This window comes from Bombina bombina, chromosome 6, assembly GCF_027579735.1.
Source record: "Bombina bombina isolate aBomBom1 chromosome 6, aBomBom1.pri, whole genome shotgun sequence".
NCBI classification, from domain to species: domain Eukaryota; kingdom Metazoa; phylum Chordata; class Amphibia; order Anura; family Bombinatoridae; genus Bombina; species Bombina bombina.
In genome coordinates, this window is record NC_069504.1 from 895,845,811 (window position 1) to 895,872,018 (window position 26,208).

Below are 26,208 nucleotides of genomic sequence, written 5' to 3' on the forward strand. Positions count from 1 at the left end.
TATGTTGATTATACAAATATGCTGTATTTACTGGTACTTTAAAGTGAGTGATTATTGTAGTCTGAAAGTCTTGTGCTAATTTCAAAGTGACTGCTTGTTAATTATTATTTGTTGTTGTTGTTGCAAAAAACGTTTTTTTGAGTGCATTTGTAATTGTTTCTTTTGTAATAAACTTAATAACAGTAAATACTACAAGCAATTGTAGTATTAAATCTATCCCTTGGTGTATAAAAAGCTTGCAGGGGTTTTCTCAGAGTAACACAAATACTGACTGTAAGTGATAACTGCTAATTCAATACAAGCTGGCAAAAAAAAAAGTGCCAAGTTTTGGAAGACATACGTGGAACATTTTGGGAAAACTCTAAGAGGAAAGAAACTCTTGGGATAGATAAGAAGCAGCCGTTCCAGTACAGACAAGCCTGCCCAGGTGGTATGAGGGGACTACAAAGGAGATGATATCATCACAATATGTGTAGGAGGGTGCAAGGGAAATCATTGTCTACTTCCTTAAAGGGACACTAGACCCAAAATTATTATTTCATGATTCAGGTAGAGATTACAATTTTAAACAATATTCCAATTTACTTCTATTATCTAACTTGCTTAATTCTTTAGATATATTTTGTTGAAGAAATAGCAATGCACATGGGTGAGTCATTCACATGAGGCATCTATGTGCAACCACCAATCAGCAGCTATCTAGGTATGCTTTTCAGCAAGGATATCAAGAGAATGAAGCAAATTAGGAAATAGAAGTAAATTGTAAAGTTGTTTAAAACTGCATGCTCTTTCTAAATCATGAAAGAAAAAATTTGGGTTTCATGTCCCTTTAACTGTAATATAATGTATTATGCAATATGTTGTTTCCTATCTATTTATACTTTGCAGAGTGTCTTACTAAAGCAATATCCATTTGTATTAGCTCTCTAATATCCACATAATTTCATGCACACACATACGACAAATGAGAAAAAAACATGTTAATCATTTTACATTTAAAGGGACATACCCAAACTTTTTCTTTCATATTTTTTAACAACTTTCCAATTGACTTCTATTTTTGGCTTCCTATTGGCTGATTTGCTTTTTTTTCTATTTGCTGATTTAAATTTAAAAATGAAAATCAGCCAATAGGAATGCAAGGGTACCCCTATATAAAGGGGGTACCTCACATTTAAAATTCAGTGTGTGGCAGATGACCGCAGGAAGAGGACATCGGGAACGGAAGATCTGAAGATAAGAAGATGGATGAAGAAGATAGAGGACTACCACTGGGATGAAGATAGAAGACAGCTGCCGGGATGAAGATGGAGTGCCGGAGGCTTTGGTGAGTACAATCTTTGGGGTTTAGAATTATTATTTTTTTGGACAGCAAAAGAGCTCAATACCCTTCTAAGGGCAATGCCCAATCAAATGATCTTTCAGGGCAATTTTTAGAGTAGGATTTTTTCAGATAGCCTCTTTTTTTTGGGGGGGTGGGTTACTTCTAGATTGTGATAGTATTTATAATTTATTGAAAAAGAGCTAAATCACTTTAGGGCAATGCACTACAAATAGCCCCTTTAAGGGATATTGCTATATTCTGGTTTAGTGTTAGTATTGGTTTTTCATTTTCGGATGTTTTTTTGTTTTTAAGTAGGGCTTTAGTTTTAGAAAAGGCATAACAGGTTTTTTTTATTTCTGGTAAAAAAAAATAATAATCTGTAATGGTAATTTTTTTTATTTCAGGTAAGGATAGGTATTTGTTTGTTTGCTTTTTAGGTAAGGTGCTCCAGTTCAGATATCCTCAAAATGTGGCCTGTTGGGGAGGACTGAGGACAGGTTTGAAAACCAGTGATCTAGGGATTATTAGAGTAGGGGTTTTATGGCGATTAGGATTAGTGCGCTACTTAGGGTGTTAATTTTTTTTCCCTTTTTTCTCTCTCCATTTAAAGGGTCACTGAACCCACATTTTTTCTTTCATGATTCAGATAGAGCATGAAATTTTAAGCAACTTTCTAATTTACTCCTATTATCAAATTTTCTTCATTATTTTGGTATCTTTATTTGAAATGCAAGAATGTACGTTTAGATGCCGGCCCATTTTTGGTGAACAACCTGGGTTGTTCTTGCTGATTGGTGAATAAGTTCATCCACTAATAATAAAAGTGCTGTCCAGTGTTTGAACCAAAAAAACTTAGATGCCTTCTTTTTCAAATAAAGATAGCAAGAGAACAAAGAAAAATTGATAATAGGAGTAAATTAGAAAGTTGCTTAAAATTGCATGCTCTATCTGAATAACAAAAGAAAAAAATTGGGTTCAGTGTCCCTTAAAGTCTATGGGGTGTATGTTAACGTGGTCGTGATATTCTTACTTCTGCTCTTACTTTCAACTTGTAATGCGCACGCTATTCAACGCGCTCAAAGAGCAGAAGTCGATCGGAGTTAGCGTGCAATATAAATTCATTATTTATTTTGTCTGATCTTTCTTTAGCTCACTGATTTATAATTCACCAGGGCAATTAAAACCAGATAAATAGATATATTTAAAGGGACAGCCTACTTTTTTTTATTGTTTAAAAAGATAGATAACACCTTTACTACCCATTCCCCAGCTTTGTACAACCAACATGGTTATATTAATATACTTTATAACCTCTAAATTTCTTCCTATTTCTAAGTACCTGCAGGCAGCCTCTTTTTTATTTTATTTGCTTTTCACAGCCAGACAGTGCTAGTTCATGTGTGCCATTTAGATAACAGTGTGCTTACTTCTGTGGAGTTATGCATGAACCAGCCCTAATAGGCTAAAATGCAGGTTTGTAAAAAGCACTGAGACAAGGGTGCAGTCTGCAGAGGCTTAGATACAAGGTAATCACAGAGGTAAAAAGTATATTAATATAACCGTGTTGGTTATGCAAAACTGAGGAACTAAAAGCAACTAAAGCAGTGAGATTGTACAAAATGGCTCAGAGACCCAACAACAAGATTGTTTGCTAAAATGTTATGTTAATTATTAAAGGGTTTAGCAACTGCATGCTTGGGGGAGTAAAACAGAGGGTAAAAAAAGGAAAATAATCTAGTAGTAAACTTGCTTTCTTACCATATTCATGATAGTTAGGACGTAGTTCTCCACTTGGTCTCTACCATGGTATTCCACCATCTTTTTGTCTGCCACCACCAGTGTCTCCACCCACTTCTCTTTGCTGATAGATCGAGGCCGAATTCTGCGTTCCCTTTGCTTTGCTTGCTCCCATCGTTCTCTTCTTCTCTCCCATTTTTCTTGGGAGTTTGGGTTATCTGACAGAAGAAAGTAGCAATATAAAGAAAGAAAACACACGATGGAGACAGACAAATGGAGATAAAAAGCAATGTATTATGATGAGTATTTCTTCATCCACTTTCCTGTTCATATCTTACCTTTCACTCCACAGCTCATGTTCCCAGCCTTCTCCTCTATATTGGGCTCTGCTGCATGACGTCTATAGATGCGATGGGGCATGGCTTCCCCAGATCCTACACTCGTTAATACTGGCTCGATCATAAAATCATCATGTTCCATCTGGAAAACTCCTCTCTAAAATTGTAAAAATAATAATAATAAAAATTAAAAGGCCAGTTAAGAACAACACACGTATACAGGGGTGGACTGAGACCAATCAGGTCCCCGGGTAAAAACTAGGGAAGGACGCCCATTGTCTCACACTGACCCAGATGTATTCAAATGTATGCAAATGAACATGGTAGCCTACCTGCCCTGCCTCCACCAGGGCCCCCAACCTCCAGGGGCAGGACCTCCAACCTCAAGAGCAAGAGAAAGGGCTCACAACCTGTAAGGCCAGACCCCATACTCCATGACCCTCACAGGGACAGACCCCGACTGGACCCCCCACTCTAGGGCCCCTACATCCACACACAAGGCCCCCACTCTGGGGCCAGGGCCCTACTAAACCAAAACTGAACTGCTTAGTTATTGATAGGGCAGCTGTCAACCTGAGCTTAAGCAGCACACCAGGAGCCATAGAGATGTCATTTGTGGGCCCCCCTACATGCTGGGCCCTCGGTCCAGGTCCTATTTGCCCGGGGGATCAGTCTGCCCCTAAATGTATAGATAGATAGATAGATAGATAGATAGATAGATAGATAGATAGATAGATAGATACAAAAGCATAGGTGAAATTGCAGTAAAATGCAAGTTAGGTGCAATGCGAACGCGAACTTGCGTTCGCATTGCATGGAAGCTTTGTGCTCACAAAAAAGTGCTTTCATTGGCTCCAATGGGAGTCTTGTTCTCATGCCATTAGACATGACGTGAACCTAGAACAGCAAAGGGGGTAAGTCGTGCAAAGTACATTTCTTGTGGCAATCTACATGAATTATTTCATGTCACACACAATTCAATATTTTCATCCAAAAGTAAGGGTCTTCATCAGAAACAAACCTATCTTTTATATTTAAACACATAGCTGTACAAATAAAAATATCAGCAATGGTAATGACTGTACTTCTGCACTCTATTACTTAAGTCTACAACTAAAGAATACAAGAATAGCATGATAGATATTCTGAAGTCCACTTTGTCTATTAAAGAGTTAACCAAGGATTATAGCACTGAGTATTTCCCCTGGGGGAATAGAAGGGGTTGAGAAGTGCAGAATGTCTGACAAAACACATCAAAACAGATGGATGAGCAAGTCAAACCCTGCAAACCTGAGATCCCCAAATATGCTACAGACCTGGCTTATTAAGGGTCAACCTCTAGATATGCTATTCAGTTTGTAAACACCTGGAATCTCTTCCCTAAATGTACTTATGAGGTCCTACACACCTGGGAAACAGCTTGACTTATAGACCCTGCACAAGTGGGAATTCCCCACTAAAACACACATACTTAAAACAACCAGATTGCTCTAATAATCAGGATGCCATTACTTTTTCTTAGAAACGTGTCACATCTCGTCATCAGAATTTTCTATCACATTTAGAACTCAGAACTAACAGTCAGAATTCACCAAACTTACAAACCAGGGATTCAGATACCATGCAGACACTTACAATATTTTACCTTTTCTATAGTGTTATCCACTGTAAAAGTTACAGAAACATATTTTCAAGCAAAGCTCTTTAAGAATGTCACTTTTTAAAGTTGGTAGCTACTTGCATATGCTTCTTGTCATTGGCTCACTGAATATGTGCAGCTATTTCCCAATAGTTCTTTGCTGCTCTAGATTTGTGTTTAAACCCTTTGCAGGAGTTGAAATTATAGAATTTATATAGATTTTAATTATTCCACTATTGCTTGCACAAAACCAGCATTTTTCTTTTTGCACTTATTATGTCCTTTTAATTGCTAATATATGCTATGCACATATAAAATTTTAAATTTATTATCCCTATAATGATGGAAAAGGCAGGGTGAGATGTGAGTTGAGAAAGTGGTTATTTGAGCATAAAGAAGGAGACTAGAGTTGAGAGAGTGAGAAGATATTGTAGACAAAGCTTTATTAGTACAAATGTTTCAGCAGCGCGATTTTTGAACATTACAAGAAGAGACAGGTGATATTTACATGTAGGTTTGCCAGGTGTCCAGTATTGATCTGGACAGACCAGTATTTTAGCAGGCTGTCCAGTAAAATATTCACAGAAATACTGGACACATAAATGTCTGTTTTTTTATTTCAAAAAAGTCCCTGTCTGTTAGCTAAATGTAAAAGACCTCCTGTGCCTCAACACATTACACATTTGTAGCAGAAGTGAGGGCAGTCAAGGGTGTCAAATTGCTTCTGTTTCCATGTTTTGTAGGTTACTGACAGTCATGGGATAAAATGACTGCTTAGTCAAGAAAAATATACATGGTTGGTTCAAGAGTGGCTAATGTAGAGTTTTTGGGGGAGGCATAGGGGTAGATTTACTAGATTTCGTCGTAGGGAATCATGTCTGTACGACCTCGCTTAATTTAACATTGCACAAGCATTTCTTGTGAAATGGTTGTGCAATGCCGCCCCCTGCCCACTCGCGGCCAATCATTCGCTAGCAGGGGGTGTCAATCATCCCACTGCTTCTTAACTTCATTTCTGGCGGACCAGAAACTGCTTTTTAAATCAGCCCCATAGTGTGATCCCACCTACCGTCGTGCGTAGGTTAGGGAATGACTCGGACAGTTCAGGTTTCCATTTGTGTGTCCGGGTTTGAAGCTGAGTCAGGCCCAGTCATGCAAATGTCCAGGTTTGGTAGGAAAAAGCCACAGCCGCCAAAAATGTAGCTTTTGCAACTTACTGCACATGCCTACAGTTATTTCCCTCTCGTGTGTGTTCGCCTTTGTGTGGGAGTGTGTCTGAGTGTGTGCCTGTGTGTGTAAGTGTCTTTGTGTTTGTGTCTTTTTGTGTGTGTGAGTTTGTGTGTGAAAGAGTGAGTGTATTTGTGTGTGTGTTAGTGTGTAAGAGAGTGTTAGTGCATTTGTGTGTGTGATAGAGAGAGTATGTGTCTGTGTTAGAGCATGTGAGATAGAGAGTATGTGAGATTGTGAATATCTATGTGCGAGTTTGTGTTTATGTACTTTTATATATAGTGTATATGCTATAAAAAAAAGAAGTTGCAGTGCACGGTGCAGGGGTGTCATGAACTAAAGGTGGCAACCATAATCGTGCCCAGTCACCAACAGATTGCCCAGTTTTTTTGTGGAGGACCGCTGGCAACACTAGTTATGGGTTAAATGGAAATTGTACCAAAAAATGATTCTATCGTGCATGTAAAAAAACAGCATTTACACATGTCAAAAAATTATTTTGCCTTAAAATACAGTAAAAGGGACTATGCAGATTAGCATTCTGCAAAACTCTAATTGTCGTTACTTACCAGTCCATTACATATACTGATTGCTGCATTCCCCACAAATTGGTTCTCTGTTTGCACATTTCCCATAAGGTGGCAAGGGCTATGTTGCTTGCTCTGGATTCTCGCTTCTTGGATCCCTCCACTGCGCCATTCGGTCACATAACCAGGAGCTAGTAGCTGATTATTCTGACTAAGGTTAAAGGTCAGCTCCATTCCTTGAAAACTTATCTCATAGAAGGTAGAGGTAGGTTTGTGATGGGACACCCCACGCTTCTTTACAATCCGGGGGGACAAGTCAAAGGTTAAGAAAGAACCATGTTCATCCACTCGGATAGGGTGTACAATGTCTGATTCTAGAGAGAAGCTAAGTGGAAGATCTGTAAGTGAAACAGAATTTGGTTAAAGGGACATTCCGGTCAAAATTTAAATGCACATTGATGAATTACATCTATGTATAGAAGCATATTTCCAATATACATGTATTAGCAAAAATGCTTTTTTTTTTACATTTTTATTGAAAATCATGGTTTAACTATGGTGTAAAAGCGACTTACAGCAAAGGTTACATTGTAATGTGGTAAGAAAAGCAAAACATAGATAATATCTCTTCACTGATTTGGATATTCAGTCATTAAAGTGAATGTAAATTTTGATGCTAAAGTGCCCGGTTTTTAAAAATTCGATTAAAAACAGGGGCACTTTAATTCATCAAAATTTACATTTCACTCCTGTTGTGAAAAAAAACTTACCTTTTAAACTTGACAGCTGCTCCAGCTTCCTCCGGGCCGTCGCAAGCCATTTCTGATGTCAGAAATGATGTATAGGACGGTCATCCTCCAATCACGGCTTCCCCCCGGGGGAATCAGTGTCTGATTCAACGCGGTGATTGGAGGAAGCCGGATTCCTCATTTTAGACCCAGGAAGAGGCTTTGCGACGTGTGGAGGAAGCTGGATCGGCTATCAAGATTAAAAGGTAAGTATTTTTTCACAACACGAGTGAAATGTAAATTTTGACGAATTAAAGTGCCCCTGTTTTTAATCAAATTTTTAAAAACCGGGCACTTTAGCATCAAAATTTACATTCACTTTAACTCTGGAATCACTTAGAAGAATATTGCTTATCAGGGAGACAGTCCTTTTTGCTCAGTGATCCATTAGGATCCTTAGAGTAAGGAAAAATGTACATTTGATGTGCCTATATTCTAATACAGTACTCTGCATCAGTCATGTATTACAAGGAAAAGAAAAAGAACAGAAAGAAACAGCAGGGTAAGGGGGTAAGGAGAAGTGTCACATTAAAGGGACAGTATACTATAAAATTGTTTTTCCCTTAAAGGGACACTGAACCCAAATTTTTTCTTTTGTGGTTCAGATAGAGCATGACATTTTAAGCAACTTTCTAATTTACTCCTATTATCAAATGTTCTTCATTCTCTTGGTATCTTTATTTGAAATGCAAGAATGTAAGTTTAGATGTCGGACCATTTTTGGTGAACAACCTGGGTTGTTCTTGCTGATTGGTGGATAAATTCATCCACCAATAAAAAAGCTCATTCCAGAGTTCTGAACAAAAAAAAAGCTTAGATGCCTTCTTTTTCAAATGAAGATAGCAAGAGAACGAAGAAAAATTGATAATAGGAGTAAATTAGAAAGTTGCTTAAAATTGCATGCTCTATCTGAATCACAAAATAAAACATTTGGGTTCAGTGTCCCTTTAATGTGTTTCCAATTACTTTTTTTTTACCAGCTGCAGAGTATGAAATGTATGAGATTTGCTTTTTTAAGGCTTATTTGTGTTTATGAATTAGCTGATTTTGTGTTTTGAAGCCACAACCTAATAAAATGGGTTGAGTTTGTAGGTATAATCAGATCTCATTACTTTATCACATTGTGTAAATATACCTGCTTCTTTATCTTATATCTGTCCATAAAGCAATCACCAATACTTGGAGAGAACAATGGAAAATTAACATTTTATTACCTTATCTCTTCTATAACCCACTGGGAGTGTAATTTCTTCTACTGGTTGTGTTAACACAGCTTGATCTCAAGGCCAAAAACTTTCAGGATAGGTGGGGATACCACAGGCTAAATAAACTAATTCAAATGCCAATATAAGGGTAATGGAAATACTTGTAAACAATTTAATACACTCCAGCAGGTTAAGTGGATCATTGGGAACAAATTAAAGGGGAGAAAATTTGAGTAAACTGTCCCTTTAATCCAATTTAAGTTATATATTTTAGGTCCGGTATCCACTAGATTTGAAGTCCGTCCCACAGGTCCAAAAGCCCCTGATGAAATTCTAGCTTCTTTATTTTTAGATAGTGGAAGCGTTCGAGTTGAAATATATCTGTAGCTTGTGAGTGTCATTCGTGGAGCGTAGGTGGTTTACTTGATTTCGACTGTTTAGGAATTAGTTTCTTAGCGCTATTAATCATTATGGGGAAGATGGTCATGTTTAGTTTGTTCTGTAACTTAGAAATTTTCAGGAATAATAATAGATGCAAATTGGTTATGATGGTAATACCTATTACCGAGGAGATAGATTTAAAAACACCTTTTCAGAAGTCTATGATGTTGGGACAAGACCACCAAATGTGGTGCATTGTGCCCGTTTGTCTGCATCCTCGTCTCCAGCATTTGTTGCTAATTTGAGGATTAGATTTGTGTAGTCTGGAGGGTGTTAAGTACCATCTGCTGATAAACTTAAAGTGCATTTCCTGTATAGTGACGGATGGTGAGGCTTTTTTGGCTAATTGAAACGACTTATACCATATTTTTGGGTCGTATTCAGAATCTATTTCAGTATGCCACAACCTAGCATAAGTAGGCAGTGTCATTTCATTGGGCAATAATTGTATTTTATATAATAGGGAAACAGTGTGTCTTGGGGGGAGTTTGCTGGGTGCACAATCTTTCAAAGGGTGTAAGGTCTCTTTGCATTTTAGATTTTTGTCTGTGTGTTGATATGTAGTGAACTATTTGTGTTCGGGTTAGCCTTGTAGGAAACATTTTTGTATCCCATTGTTGCAATTTTTCTAGGGGTAATAAAGTCCCCTGTTCGATTGCAAAATGTAGGTTACCCTCTCTCAGTTTATATGTTGGTCTGTGTGAGGTACCAGTTGTACCCAAAGGTAGATCTGCATTTTCTCTGATGGGGAGAAGTGGTCCAATTTTGGAGGAAATGTGCGGGTTGGTGGCAATGGTTTTGTCCCATTCTAAATGTTTCCGATATGGTGGAGTAAAACTGCATAATGTCTGGGCGTTTTCTAGTTTCCGTCCATGAAAGTGATTCAACGTTACCCATTTCAAGAATGTGATTATCTAAGTGAACCAGGCCTTTTGATCTGAGTTGTGGCTCCAGTCTAAGATCTGTTACAGCAATATGGCTCTTCTATATAGAGTAAGATTCGGCATGCCTAGGCCTCCCCTCTCCCTGGGTAAGAACATAGTTTGTCTATAATAGTTTGTAATTGTGGCATAAAATGGGTGGGTAAGCAAAAAATGCTTTTAGTAAAAGTTAGCACTGTTTTACTGTAATCATTTTTCTCTGCACGTGCATGTGAAGCATAGCTAGATATTCTCAGTGCACCAGCATTGTAAGCACTTGAGCTGCTCAGAGCACCAGTGGGGCTTGTTTGATGTTAGCAATTAACAAATTGAGTTATTACAAGATGGTAGAAGCACCTTAGGCTCTCTGAGCATGTGCTGTGTTTGAAATGCCTGTGAAGGGTGTATACATGTCTAGTCAAAATTAAACTTTCATGATTCAGATAGGGCATGCAATTTTAAACAACTTTCCAATTTACTTTTATCATCAAATTTGCTTTGTTCTCTTGGTATTCTTAGTTAAAAGCTAAACTTAGGTAGGCTCATATGCTAATTTCTAAGCCCTTAAAGGACGCCTCTTATCTGAATGAATTTGACAGTTTTTCCCAGCTAGAGGGTGTTAGTTCATGTCTGCCACATATATAACATTGTGCTCACACCCGTTGAGTTACCTAGGAGTCAGCACTGCTTGGCTTAAATGCAAGTCTGTTAAAATAACTGAAATAAAGGGGCAGCCTGCAGAGCTTAGTTCTACTGTAATCACAGCGGTAAAAAGAATATATTAATATAACCGTGTTGGTTATGCAAAACTGGGGAATAGGTAATAAAGGGATTATCTATCTTTTTAAAAAAATATAAATTCTAAAGTAGTCTCTCCCTTTAAAGGGACACTGAACCCAAAAAATTTTTTTTCGTGATTCAGATAGAGCATGAAATTTTAAGCAACTTTCTAATTTACTCCTACTATCAATTTTTCTTCATGCTCTTGGTATCTTTATTTGAAATGCAAGAATGTAAGTTTAGATGCCGGCCCATTTTTGGTTAACAACCTGCATTGTCCTTGCTGATTGGTGGATAAATTCATCCACCAATAAAAAAGTTCTGTCCAGAGTTCTGAACCATAAAAAAAGCTTAGATGCCTTCTTTTTCAAATAAAGATAGCAAGAGAACGAAGAAAAATTGCTAATAGGAGTAAATTAGAAAGTTGCTTAAAATTGCATGCTCTATCTGAATCACAAAAGAAAAAAATTGGGTTCAGTGTCCCTTTAAGTAAAGCATTATGTTTAGAGGGACTTAAAGTGTAAAAAGAAAAAGTCAAAATTAAACATTTGTAATTCAACTACATGAAAGCTTAAAGGGACATGAAACCCATTTTTTTTTTCTTTCATGATATAGAAAGAGCATGCAATTTTAAATAACTTTTTAATTTACTTCTATTATCTAAATTGTTTTATTCTCTTGATATTCTTTGCTGAAAAACATATCTAGATAGACTCAGCAGCTGCTGATTGGCTGTTGCACTTAGAAGCCTCATGTGATTGGCTCACCCATGTGCATTGCTTTTTCTTCAACTAAGGATATCTAAAAAATAAAGCAAAATAAATAATAGAAGTAAATTGGATTGTTGTTTAAATTTGTATTCTCTTTCTGAATCATGAAATAATTTTTTTGGGTTTAGTGTCCCTTTAATTTGACTTTACTGTCCCTTTAAGCCCTGCATAGGGTTAAACACATAGATAAATTAATATCCAGAGTGGAAATGCAAAACACTTTATTTATTTTCCATGTTGAATTAAAAACCCTGATTTACCAACATGTTGCACTGTGATTGCTTGAATATCATTTAGATCTGTCCAAATTGGCCACTGCAGAGGATATAAAAATATTTACACTTTTGAGGTTTATCAAGGGTTTCTTCCTAGACTGCAAAACAATTATTTTTTGATAACATGAGGAAAGTTTTTAAAATCAGAAATTTTGGAATGCAGTAGTTTATTTCTGATGCAGACATATAAAAAAAATACAATCGGCTAGATTACGAGTTGTGCGTTAGGCTGAAAAAGCAGCATTAACAGGTCCTAACGCTGCTTTTTCACTACCGCTGCTATTACGAGTCTTGCAGGTTTAGGGGCACTGCACACTTTTTTGGCCTTTTCTATGGGACTTCCATAGCACTGATATTACGAGTCTGTCCTGGGAGGACAAAAAGTGAGCAGTATTTCCTCTACCTCCAAGATCCCTAACGCATTTAAAAGTCAATAGTTAAGAGTTTTACACTACAACGCTGTAGCATAAAACTCATAACTAAAGTGCTAAAAAGTACACTAACACCCATAAACTACCTATTAACCCCTAAACCGAGGCCCTCCCGCAACGCAAACACTAAAAATAAAATTTTTAACCCCTAATCTGCCGCTCCGGACATCGCTGCAACTATAATAAACATATTAACACCTAAACCGCCGCACTCCCGCCTCGCAAACACTAGTTAAATATTAATAACCCCTAATCTTCCGTCCCTAACATCGCCGCCACCTACATTATACTTATTAACCCCTAATCTGCCGCTCCAGACACCGCCGCCACCTACATTATATGTATCTGCTGCCCCCAACATCGCCGACACCTACATTATATTTATTAACCCCTAATCTGCCTCCCCCAATGTCACCGCAACCTACCTACACTTATTAACCCCTAATCTGCCGCCCCCAACGTCGCTGCCACTATACTAAATGCATTAACCACTAAACCTAAGTCTAACCCTAACACCCCCTAACTTAAATATAATTACAATAAATCTAAATAAAAATTAATATTATTACCTAAATAATTGCTATTTAAAACTAAATACTTACCTATAAAATAAACCCTAATCTAGCTACAATATAACTAATAGTTACATTGTAGCTATCTTAGGGTTTATTTTTATTTTACAGGCAAATTTGTATTTATTTTAACTAGGTAGAATAGTTATTAAATAGTTATTAACTATTTAATAACTACCTAGCTAAAATAAATACAAAAGTACCTGTGAAATAAAACCTAACCTAAGTTACCATAACACCTAACACTACACTATAATTAAATAAATTAACTAAATTAAAAACAATTAAATAAATTAAATTAAATTAGCTAAAGTACAAACCCCCCCCCCCCACTAAATTACAGAAAATAATAAACAAATTACAATATATTTAAACTAATTACACCTAATCTAATAGCCCTATCAAAATAAAAAAAAGCCCCTCAAAATAAAAAAAAACCCTAGCCTAAACTGGAACAGCCAATAGAATGCGAGCTCAATCCTATTGATTTATTGGATCAGCCAATAGGATTGAACTTCAATCCTATTGGTTGATTGCATCAGCCAATAGGATTTTTTCTACCTTAATTACGATTAGCTGATAGAATTCTATCAGCCAATTGGAATCTAAGGGACGCCATCTTGGATGACGTCACTTAAAGGAACCGTCATTCAGTAAGAAGACTTCGTTTGAAGAGGATGCTCCACGTCGGATGGATAAAGATAGAAGATGCCGTCTGGAAAAAGTATTTTATTTGGGGGGTTGGTTGTATGGGTGGTGGGTTTTACTGTTGGGGGGTTGTTTGTATTTTTTTTTACAGGTAAAAGAGCTGATTACTTTGGGGCAATGCCCCGCAAAAGGCCCTTTTAAAGGCTATTGATAGTTTAGTTTAGGCTAGGGTTTTTTTTTATTTTGGGGGGATTTTTTATTTTGATGGGGCTATTAGATTAGGTGTAATTAGTTTAAATATCTTGTAATTTGTTTATTATTTTTTGTAATTTAGTGTTTGTTTTTGTACTTTAGCTAATTTAATTTATTTAATTGTTGTTAATTTAGTTAATTTATTTAATTATAGTGTAGCGTTAGGTGTTATTGTAACTTAGGTTAGGTTTTATTTTACAGGTACTTATTGTAGCTAGGTAGTTATTAAATAGTTAATAACTATTTAATAACTATTCTACGTAGTTAAAATAAATACAAACTTGCCTGTAAAATAAAAATAAATCCTAACATAGCTGTAACTATTAGTTATATTGTAGCTAGCTTGGGGTTTATTTTATCGGTAAGTATTTAGTTTTAAATAGGAATAATTTAGGTAATAATATTAATTTTTATTTAGATTTATTGTAATTATATTTAAGTTAGGGGGTGTTAGGGTTAGACTTAGGTTTAGGGGTTAATACATTTAGTATAGTGGCGGCGACGTTGGGGGCGGCAGATTAGGGGTTAATAAATGTAGGAAGGTGGCGGCGATGTTAGGGACGGCAGATTAGGGGTTAATAATATTTAACTAATGTTTGCGAGGCGGGAGTGCGGCGGTTTTGGGGTTAATAAGTTTATTATAGTGGCGGCGACGTTGGGGCGGCAGATTAGGGGTTAATAAGTGTAGGTAGGTTGCGGCAACATTGGGGCGGCAGATTAGGGGTTAATAAATATAATGTAGGTGGCGGCGATGTTGGGGGCAGCAGATTAGGGGATAATACATATAATGTAGGTGGCGGCGGTGTCCGGAGCGGCAGATTAGGGGTTAATAAGTATAATGTAGGTGTCGGCGATGTTGGGGGTGGCAGATTAGGGGTTAATAAGTGTAAGATTAGGGGTGTTTAGACTCGGGGTTCATGTTAGGTGTAAACATAAATTTTATTTCCCCATAGGAATCAATGGGGCTGCGTTACTGAGTTTTACGCTGCTTTTTTGCAGGTGTTAGACTTTTTCTCAGCCGGCTCTCCCCGTTGATTCCTATGGGGAAATCGTGCACGAGCACGTACGACCAGCTCACCACTGACTTAAGCAGCGCTGGTATTGGATTTTGCTCAACGCTCACTTCTTGCCTTTTAATGCCGGGCTTGTAAAAACCTGTAATACCAGCGCTGCAGGTAAGTGAGCGGTGAGAGAAAACTGCACCGAATAGCCTCTAACGCAAAACTCGTAATCTAGCCGAATGTTCTTTTAAAAGCTGTGCTATTATAAATGATGTAAATTAAGGTTTTGTTATACTAATTTATGGTTACCTATAACAAGAGAGACATAGAAGCATGGCTCACCAGCACATCAATACCATTATTATGACAAGACACAATATTGTCTCACCACAAAATAAGGCCATAAGCAGGGTCCAGATATTTAACTGGTTTACAGAGGATAAAAAAAATACTTACTAGTAGGGAGAACTTGCGGGCAGTGGCCATGATCAGTCACATAGCTGCATGCCGCTCCAGCTTTTCAATAATACTTTTAAGATATTGTCGAATAAAGGAACCATCCGTTTAAGACATTAAAGGGACATAAAACACTAAGGGCCATATTACAAGTGGAGTGCTAAATATCGCGTTTGTACGCTGTTATTACAAGTTGATTGCGCTCATGAGAGCGTGCTTCCATAGGCTCCAATGGGAGCCTCGTTCTCATGCCGTGACCAGGGATAGGCAAGGTGTCCATACACGGACACTGGTGTCCGTGACTAGCCCTTGCAGTGGCCGCCACAAACTTAGTATATCTTTTCTTTCTGATTAAATAAAAGGAATAAAAAAATATGTAGTGTGAATAAAGTTAGTGGCTTGTCAAAAGACTGCTAGCGATATTGGGTGATAAGTTATGAAATAAATAAAGCCTGAGTGAAATACTGGATGTGTATCTGCATCTGTATAATAACATCCAGCTCTATACAAAGACGCAGCAGTGACACTGGCACATCCGTATAGCCAGACAAGGGCTGGTTATAGGTTCAGTGGTATCTGCATCAGTATAATAACACCCAGCGCTATATAATGACACAGTTGTGACACTGGTACATGGGTATAGCCAGAGGAGGGCTGGTTATAGGATCAGTGGTATCTGCATCAGTATAATAACACTCAGCACTATATAATTACACAGTAGTAACACTGGCTCATGGGTATAGCCAGACAAGGGCTGGTTATAGGGTCAGTGGTATCTGCATCTGTATAATAACACCCAGCTCTATACAAAGACGCAGCAGTGACACTGGCACATGGGTATAGCCAGACAAGGGCTGGTTATAGGGTCAGTGGTATCTGCATCAGTATAATAACACTCAGCACTATATAATGACACAGTAGTGACACTGGCACATGGGTATAGCTAGAGGAGGGCTGGTTATAGGATCAGTGGTATCTGCATCAGTATAATAACTCCCAGCGCTATATAATGACACAGTAGTGACACTGGCTCATGGGTATAGCCAGAGGAGGGCTGGTTATAGGATCAGTGGTATCTGCATCAGTATAATAACACCCAGAGCTATATAATGACACAGTAGTGACACTGGCTCATGGGTATAGCCAGAGGAGGGCTGGTTATAGGGTCAGTGGTATCTGCATCAGTATAATAACATCAAGCACTATACAAAGACACAGTAGTGACACTGGCACATGGGTATAGCCAAAGGAGGGTTGCTTATAGGATCAGTGGTGTCTGCATCAGTATAATAACACCAAGCACTATACAAAGACACAGTAGTGACACTGGCACATGGGTATAGCCAGAGGAGGGCTGGTTATAGGATCAGTGGTATCTGCATCTGTATAATAACACCCAGCACTGTATAATGACACAGTAGTGACACTGACTCATGGGTATAGCCAGAGGAGGGCTGGTTATAGGGTCAGTGGTATCTGCATCAGTATAATAACACCCAGCACTATATAATGACACAGTAGTGACACTGGCTCATGGGTATAGCCAGAGGAGGGCTGGTTATAGGATCAGTGGTATCTGCATCAGTATAATAACACCCAGCACTATATAATGACACAGTAGTGACACTGGAACATGGGTATAGCCAGACAAGGGATGGTTATAGGATCAGTGGTATCTGCATCTGTATAATAACACCAAGCACTATACAAAGACACAGTAGTGACACTGGCACATGGGTATAGCCAGAGGAGGGCTGGTTATAGGATCAGTGGTATCTGCATCAGTATAATAACACCCAGCACTATATAATGACACAGCAGTGACACTGGCACATGGGTATAGCCAGAGGAGGGCTGCTTATAGGATCAGTGGTATCTGCATCAGTATAATAACACCCAGCTCTATACAAAGACACAGTAGTGACACTGACTAATGGGTATAGCCAGAGGAGGGCTGGTTATAGGATCAGTAGTATCTGCATCAGTATAATAACACCCAGCTCTATACAAAGACACAGTAGTGACACTGACTAATGGGTATAGCCAGAGGAGGGCTGGTTATAGGATCAGTGGTATCTGCATCAGTATAATAACACCCAGCTCTATACAAAGACACAGTAGTGACACTGACTAATGGGTATAGCCAGAGGAGGGCTGGTTATAGGGTCAGTGGTATCTGCATCAGTATAATAACATCAAGCACTATACAAAGACACAGTAGTGACACTGGCACATGGGTATAGCCAGAGGAGGGTTGCTTATAGGATCAGTGGTGTCTGCATCAGTATAATAACACCAAGCACTATACAAAGACACAGTAGTGACACTGGCACATGGGTATAGCCAGAGGAGGGCTGGTTATAGGATCAGTGGTATCTGCATCTGTATAATAACACCCAGCACTGTATAATGACACAGTAGTGACACTGACTCATGGGTATAGCCAGAGGAGGGCTGGTTATAGGGTCAGTGGTATCTGCATCAGTATAATAACACCCAGCACTATATAATGACACAGTAGTGACACTGGCTCATGGGTATAGCCAGAGGAGGGCTGGTTATAGGATCAGTGGTATCTGCATCAGTATAATAACACCCAGCACTATATAATGACACAGTAGTGACACTGGAACATGGGTATAGCCAGACAAGGGCTGGTTATAGGATCAGTGGTATCTGCATCTGTATAATAACACCAAGCACTATACAAAGACACAGTAGTGACACTGGCACATGGGTATAGCCAGAGGAGGGCTGGTTATAGGATCAGTGGTATCTGCATCAGTATAATAACACCCAGCACTATATAATGACACAGCAGTGACACTGGCACATGGGTATAGCCAGAGGAGGGCTGCTTATAGGATCAGTGGTATCTGCATCAGTATAATAACACCCAGCTCTATACAAAGACACAGTAGTGACACTGACTAATGGGTATAGCCAGAGGAGGGCTGGTTATAGGGTCAGTGGTATCTGCATCAGTATAATAACACCCAGCACTGTATAATGACACAGTAGTGACACTGACTCATGGGTATAGCCAGAGGAGGGCTGGTTATAGGGTCAGTGGTATCTGTATCAGTATAATAACACCCAGCACTATATAATGACACAGTAGTGACACTGGCTCATGGGTATAGCCAGAGAAGGGCTGGTTATAGGATCAGTGGTATCTGCATCAGTATAATAACACCCAGCACTATATAATGACACAGTAGTGACACTGGAACATGGGTATAGCCAGACAAGGGCTGGTTATAGGATCAGTGGTATCTGCATCTGTATAATAACACCAAGCACTATACAAAGACACAGTAGTGACACTGGCACATGGGTATAGCAAGACAAGGGCTGGTTATAGGATCAGTGGTATCTCCATCAGTATAATAACACCCAGCGCTATATAATGACACAGTAGTGACACTGGAACATGGGTATAGCCAGACAAGGGCTGGTTATAGGATCAGTGGTATCTCCATCAGTATAATAACACCCAGCACTATATAATGACACAGCAGTGACACTGGCACATGGGTATAGCCAGAGGAGGGCTGCTTATAGGATCAGTGGTATCTGCATCTGATTAATAACACCAAGCACTATACAAAGACACAGTAGTGACACTGGCACATGGGTATAGCAAGACAAGGGCTGGTTATAGGATCAGTGGTATCTCCATCAGTATAATAACACCCAGCACTATATAATGACACAGCAGTGACACTGGCACATGGGTATAGCCAGAGGAGGGCTGGTTATAGGATCAGTGGTATCTGCATCAGTATAATAACACCCAGCACTATATAATGACACAGTAGTGACACTGACTAATGGGTATAGCCAGAGGAGAACACCAACAATCAGCGCACCCAGTAAGGCTGAGAAAAGCAAACGATGGTAAGCAGTGAACTATCTGTTTATTGTTTAGCTCAAACAAATGCTCAATATAATAGGTAAATATCCATACAATGCCAAACAGTTAAAAAAGGCATAAGTGGTAAGTGACAGGCAAAATAAGGCAGGAAAAATTAGGTCATGACCTAATTTTTCCTGCCTTATTTTGCCTGTCACTTACCACTTATGCCTTTGTTTGAGCATTTGTTTGAGCTAAACAATAAACAGGTAGTTCACTGCTTACCATCGTTTGCTTTTCTCAGCCTTACTGGGTGCGCTGATTGTTGGTGTTGTTCTATTAATTGAGCGTGGATGGAAGCGCTCTTTTCTCCACACCAGGACAGCTGAGTATTCTGAGAATACGTCACCACTACGTCAAGGGGGTGTGTCTGACTACGTGAAGTGCACTGATCGTCGGGGACTTTACTCACAGTTAGTGTTTGAATGTTTGAGCGCTTCCCGGTTGTTGCATGCATATAGCCAGAGGAGGGCTGGTTATAGGGTCAGTGGTATCTGCATCAGTATAATAACAGCAAGCACTATAAAATGTTTTTAATTTCAAATATACCTTGGTGTCCTTCACTAAGGTGTGTACTTTGGAAAATGTCTGCCACAGCCTTTGGGGCATATCTTTTTAAGCTCCGTATGGAGCTTGATGCACGTGTTTCTCGCCGGAAACAGAAGTTATGAAGCAGCGGTTTAAAGACCGCTGCTCCATAACCAGTCCGCCTGCACTGAGGCGGCGGACAGAAATCGCCAGAATCAACCAGATTGAATACGACTGGGTTGATTGACACCCCCTGAACTGCTGGTGCAATGATAAATGCAGAGAGCGTATGCTGTCGGCATTTATCGATGTGCAGCAGACATGATCCACAATATCGGATCATGTCCGCTCGCACATTAATAAATAGGCACTTTTGTCTGTGCCTATCCCTGGCCGTAACACACAAAGTGATGATAATTTATTTGGCCCAAGTATTAAAAAGATCTCTATATATAAATTATATATATAAATCTCGTTGGCACTTTCACAAAGCTTTTATATGCATTCAGCACCTGTAAGACTTTGTTTCCTTATCATGTCAAATTCATCTGGATAAAGAGGTAGTTGCTTAACTCTGAAGCCCTTATATACTTGTGTTTTCTAGCTACTAACACGTCAAGCTGATATTCCCTTTTACAGAAGGCATATTTTACCTTGACCTCAAATTTATACTTAGAAACATCTGTCTCTTATATTTTTGGGGCCGCTTAATTTATTCACTTTTGTAGCCCTCCCCAGCAAGCTTTAAATTGATGGTAAAGTTCATGCTTCCTCAATACTTCCTAGATTCCTGATGTCCCATAGATTAAAGTCGCTATTTTTTTTTTTTTAAATTACTTCTAAACATTTAAAACATATATTTTATAAAACCCTGGTAACCATGCCTTCCTCCGCCCCATTGAATGTCTGGATATAGAGAGTTTGTGATGTGACGCTTTCTACATAGACATACAAGCGAGCTCCTGAGTATGTAAAGTATGCGCATGCGCAAACCTCTGCTCTCTGCTCCAATGTAAACAATGACTCACAAGATTCATTGTTTACTGCTGGAGCAGAGAGCAGTGTTGCGGTATCAATTTACTTGTGATTATGATCACCTTGACTAGCAATTTATACAAGAAGTGCTGTTCGTGATCACAGTTGCAAAAATATTGCACAAAAAAGTTATAAGGGCTCAAAGATATGAGAAAAAAATTGGGAAAGCGCAACTTACGAAAATGCGATCGTGTTTGTGCGATACTTGAGTGTTAGTTTTTTCCCACTTTTTTTTCTCCATTGACTTATATGGGGGAAATTGTGAATGCACACACGATATTCAATGTTCAGATTTTTGCGCTAGTTGGTTTACTGCTTGAGCAAAATAAAACAAATTTCAACTTGTAATGCAAGCGCAACCCAACAAGCACAAAAATCTTAACTCTAGCTGAGTTTTCATGATCGCAAAAATGAAAGATACTGCGCTACTTGTAATCTAGCCCTTAAAGTGAAGGTCCATTTTGATGAATTAGTGCCCAGTTTTTAATAAACCTATTAAAAACAAGGGCACTTTAATTCATCAAAATTGACATTTCACTGTTTTCTTCAAAAACTTACCTTTTAATCCTGGCAGCCGCTCCAGCACTTCCTCCGCCCGTCGCAAGCCATCTTTGCGGGTCCAAAATGATGAATCCTGCTTCCTCCAATCACAGTGTTGCATCAGGCCAAGATTCCCCCGGGGGGAAGCTGTGATTTGAGAAAGCCTGATTCTCATTTCTGACATTTTCAGAGGCTTCCGATGGCCAGGGGAATCGCTGGAGCGGCATTCAGGATTAAAAGGTAAGTTTTTGAAGAAACTGTGTGAAATTTCAATTTTAATGAATTAAAGTGCCCTTGTTTTTAATGGGTTTATTAAAAACCGGGCACTAATTCATCAAAATGGACCTTCACTTTAATGGTTTGGCTGGTAACCAATATAGAGTATGTTATATTTTTTCAGGGGTCCATGAGTGGTCCAAAATCTTGTACTGCAATTCCTATTTATACCTACTCGCACTGGGTTTCAAGCTGGTTGAGTCTACCATTTTGTTAATATTTTGTATTTAGTAGTATAAACTTTTTATTTTATATTAAAATAGGAATGGAGAAATCGCTATTTGCTCCACAGTTTACTATAATATACAAATCTGAGGTTTCTGTTATGAGATCCACAAGTGGTCTCCTTTATTTTAGGTTACCTTCTCTTGATATAATCAATCCTAAATTAAAAAGAGTGGCCTTTTGAGTTAGAGAGAGGGTTCAAAATCTGTCTGTCATGTCTTCCATAAACTCTATTATTGTCCAATATTTTTTTGTTTTTTTCTGTACCCTGAAAGCAGCTAGATTCTTCTTTCATTCTTGAATTGGTCTTGAATTGGTCCTTGTAAAACATGTTTAATTAATAAAATATTGTATTGTAATTGAGTTTGGCTACAATTTATTGTTTGTATGCCAATAACTAAACCTCAATAAGAATTATTTAAAAAACAAAACAAAAAACTTGCTAGTAGTTAAATTAACAATGAACAGCAACATTGTGGACAATAAACCTCAAATACTCCATAAGAGCTGCTGTGAGACATTATCACAGTAGTATCAATGCAACCACCCCAGCATAAAGGTCATCAATTTAAGGCAACACAATAAACACTAAGAGAACTGTTCAGACAGGGGCGTTGCTAAGTTCTAAGAAGATCTTGGGCTACAGCCCAAAGACAAAACTCAATACCCTAGTCAGATTCCACCCTCCTCTTTAGTTATTTCCAAGCCACTGTCCCTTATGTACATTGTCTAGAATCCCATAAACTGAAGTCAGTTTTGTAGCATGTAATTCTGTTTACGTAGGAAAGTTGCACAGATTGCAATCACAAACGGGAATGGTTATATTTTGTGGTTGGTAACTGCCAAAAGGAAAGTTACTTAGAATTGTATTCAAGGTCAAATGGGGCTTCAACCCCTAGAAGCCTCCCCTCAACAATGTGCCTGGTTTCAGATCCTAAAGGACCAAAAGGCAAAAACTGTATAAATCTACCAGAAGTTGTATTTGGAATTCACATTAAAATGTCCTTCTCCAATTTGGCAAACTACCTACAATTATTCAGAATTCAGTCAACTAACAACAAGCTCATCACTACAAATTCTACTGATTGAAAATTATTTTGACCTATACTCAGCCATATACACATATTAACACAAATATATATATATATATATATATATATATATATAAATAAGCATATACATATATATTTACTGGGAATACACAGCTCCCATAGACTGCAATATAAAGACACTTTTCAGTGCTGTTTTTTTCTAACACCCCACTCCCGTCAACTTTAAAGCCCCAAAGCTACATTTTTTTTAAATTAAAAAACTATAATGCCTTCTATTTTGAGGGCATTTGGGGCACTTTTAGAAAATTAACCAGAGCTTGCGGTAGCAATAACCAGCCACTTGTAATGGCTGGTAATTTATTGCGCGCCCGAAAACATCATTTAGCACTCCACTTGTAATCTAGCCCTTAGTGTGTAAGGACATACACAGCCATTTACATACAGCAAATGAATGTGGGACACCACCGAAGTTTCTACAACTGGAGCTCTTATTAAAGTAATAGTATAAATATATTATCTTGTTTCGTGGGTCCCTGAAAAGCCAAGCTCATAGCCATAAGGCTGACTCTCTTGTTTTCTGAATCTATCTGACATCTTTCACCTTCTCCGTCAGATTGGACTGCTCCACCTGGACTTCACTGTTTTTGTAAGCGTCCAATGATCAAAAACTTGTCAGGCATGGAGAGAAATCACAGAAAATCTGCATAGTGAGATAAACAGCTCTCATTCTAAAATTTGAGGTTCTGAAATTTTTGGAGAGACCTTCGGATATTGAAGAGGCTACTTAGATGTTCTTCCCGGAATAGAGAGCCTTCGATTAGTGCATGTGTGTTTGTGTGCGTGTGTAAATGTGTATGTGCGTACATATTCATGTGTGCATGTGTTTGTGTACTTATGTGTGTGTATGTATGTACATATGTGTGTGTGTGTGTATGTATGTACATATGTATGTGTGTGTGTACATGTGTTTGTACATATGCATGTGTGCATGTGTTTGTGTACATGTGTATATGTGTGTGTACGTGTTTGTATATATGCATGTGTGTTTGTACATGCGTATGTGTGTATATGTGTATGTATCTGTTTGCACATGTGTGTGTACATGTGTTTGTACATATGCATTTGTATGTATATATTTTATGCCCTTTTTAAATATATACAAAGGGCCCTTTTAAATTAATATTTTGGCACATGCACTATTAACTCACCACTGAGGAGATACCATCATTGGTGTGTGTATCCATAGATAAAGTGAATATTTAAAAAACGCTCATGTAAGCAATCATCAAGCTAATCAAAACATCTAAAAGCTAATTACTAATACATCCGTTTTTAGCTAAATTTCTTTACAAATGTGTTACTAGCTAAATGCAAAATTGTTTTTAATACAATAATTTGACCCACTAAAATTCCTCATCAGATATTGCTGATAAAGGTAAGCATAAATTATATAGAAGGGTAAGCATGTAAAGCTAAATGTCCGTTATCCAATATTACAGCTAAAGGTAAGCATTCCAATCATATATAGAGAAGGGTTTTAGCATGTAATGTTTTGTGTTCCTGATCATATATTATAGACAGTGATATGTATGTAAAGATAAGCATCCCTGATCAGATGTTACCAATAAAGGTAAGTAACCCTGCTTATATATTTCAGATAAAGGTAAGCCATACTTATTAGCTATAACAGATACAGATAAGGGATTAATACTCAGGTATTACAGATGTAGCTGAGGGGTCTCTGGTCTAATATTACTCCAGAAGATACAAATAAAAGTATCTGCTAACAAATTACTGATACAAGTCAGGAGAGTCAGGAGACTAGTACATCCCTACTCAGATATTTATTGTACAGATACATATGTGGTGTCCTTGATCAGACACTACAGATACAGTTGACAGGTCCCTTAGAAAGTTTTACAATCATAGACACAGTTATCTGCCCAAATATTACCAAGAGATAACTTAAAGAGACAGTCTACTTGATAAGGTTGTGCTCACTCCCGTGGAGAATGATAATGGTTATGCAAGAACCAGCACTGATTGGCTAAAATGCAAGATTGTAAAAAGCCTTGAGATAAGGGGCAGTCTGCATGGGGCTTAGATACAGGTAATCATTGATGTAAAAAGTATTAACAGGGTCTGTTATGCAAAACTGCGGAATGGGTAATAAAGGGACTATCTATCTTTTTAAACAAGTAGACTTACCCTTTAAAGGGACATTGTCCTGTAAAATGTTATCCCTTTTAATGTGTCCAAATTGATCCATTTTACCATCTGGAGGGTAATAATGTATAGAAATAGATCATTTACCTTTATTTTGTCATTTGAAATAGCTATTTTGCTTATTTAACCTGTCACCTATGATGAAAATGTCAGAACTGTAGTACTGGCTATATAAAAGCTAGACACAAGAGGTAGCAGCAGAAATCAACTCCAAAGTGGGGTTGGAGATAGAGAGTCCAGCCCATTTGAAAACTTATTCCTGCCACTGATATCAGCTGCTTGCTCTAGTACATTGTCTCTTTAACCGTTCTTCATGCAAAAAAAATATTTTTTTAGCATGCTCTTTCATATTCATAATAAAATGAGTACAATATATAACAAGCACAGGGTCTATGTTCAGATTGTATTGGTGTAGATACAGACAAGGGATCATTGCTCAGTTTTACAACAACAGATGTGAGAGGCACCTGTTCATAAATTGCCAATACCTGATCAGAAATACAAATAGAGTTGAGGGGTCCATGATGAGATATTACAGAAATTAGGATAAAAATAAATCTTGGACAAAATCTTTCTTTGTTCTTGTCTATCGCACTCTTTCTAGTTTAACTATTGGACTCATTTGATCTTTCTCATTCCCCTTCCTCCCACTGCCCTGAATAAACACCCTTTGTGCTCATACATATCATGTTCCTCTGGGAATTCAGTGTGCACACGTGCAATGGAATCAACACCTGCAATGTTCTACAGAATTTACAGTACCTATGAATTGTTTCAAGCTTGGAATGTTTTGAAAAAAGGGTGTCCAGAGCTCACTGTCACATATGCAAGGTGTAAAAAATGAGAATAGCTTAATCTGCAATGACATTAATCTTAAAAGGATATTAAACCCAACATTAAACTTGTATGATTCAGATAGAGCGTGTAATTTTAAGACACTAATTCTATTTCCATATGTGCTTTGTTCTCTAAGAAACCCTTGTTGAAAAAGAATATGCATATATCCTACACTAGTGGGAGCTAGCTGCTGATTGGTGCCTGCACACATTTGTCTCTTGGGATTGGCTAACCAGATGTGT

At 38.1% G+C, this 26,208-nt stretch overlaps 1 protein-coding gene across 2 annotated transcripts in view; it reads right to left on the minus strand.

Annotated features, from left to right (window-relative positions):
- The window catches only part of ADAMTS7 (ADAM metallopeptidase with thrombospondin type 1 motif 7), a 163,544-nt gene that overhangs the window by 135,290 nt on the left and 2,046 nt on the right, over positions 1-26,208 (minus strand). For both annotated transcript variants that reach the window (XM_053718476.1, XM_053718475.1), the window contains exons 2-4: positions 6,835-7,190; positions 3,400-3,556; positions 3,083-3,279 (exon numbers count right to left, since the gene is read on the minus strand). In XM_053718476.1, the coding sequence (XP_053574451.1) occupies positions 3,083-3,279; positions 3,400-3,556; positions 6,835-7,190 (710 nt within the window). The remainder of the gene's footprint in view (positions 1-3,082; positions 3,280-3,399; positions 3,557-6,834; positions 7,191-26,208) is intronic.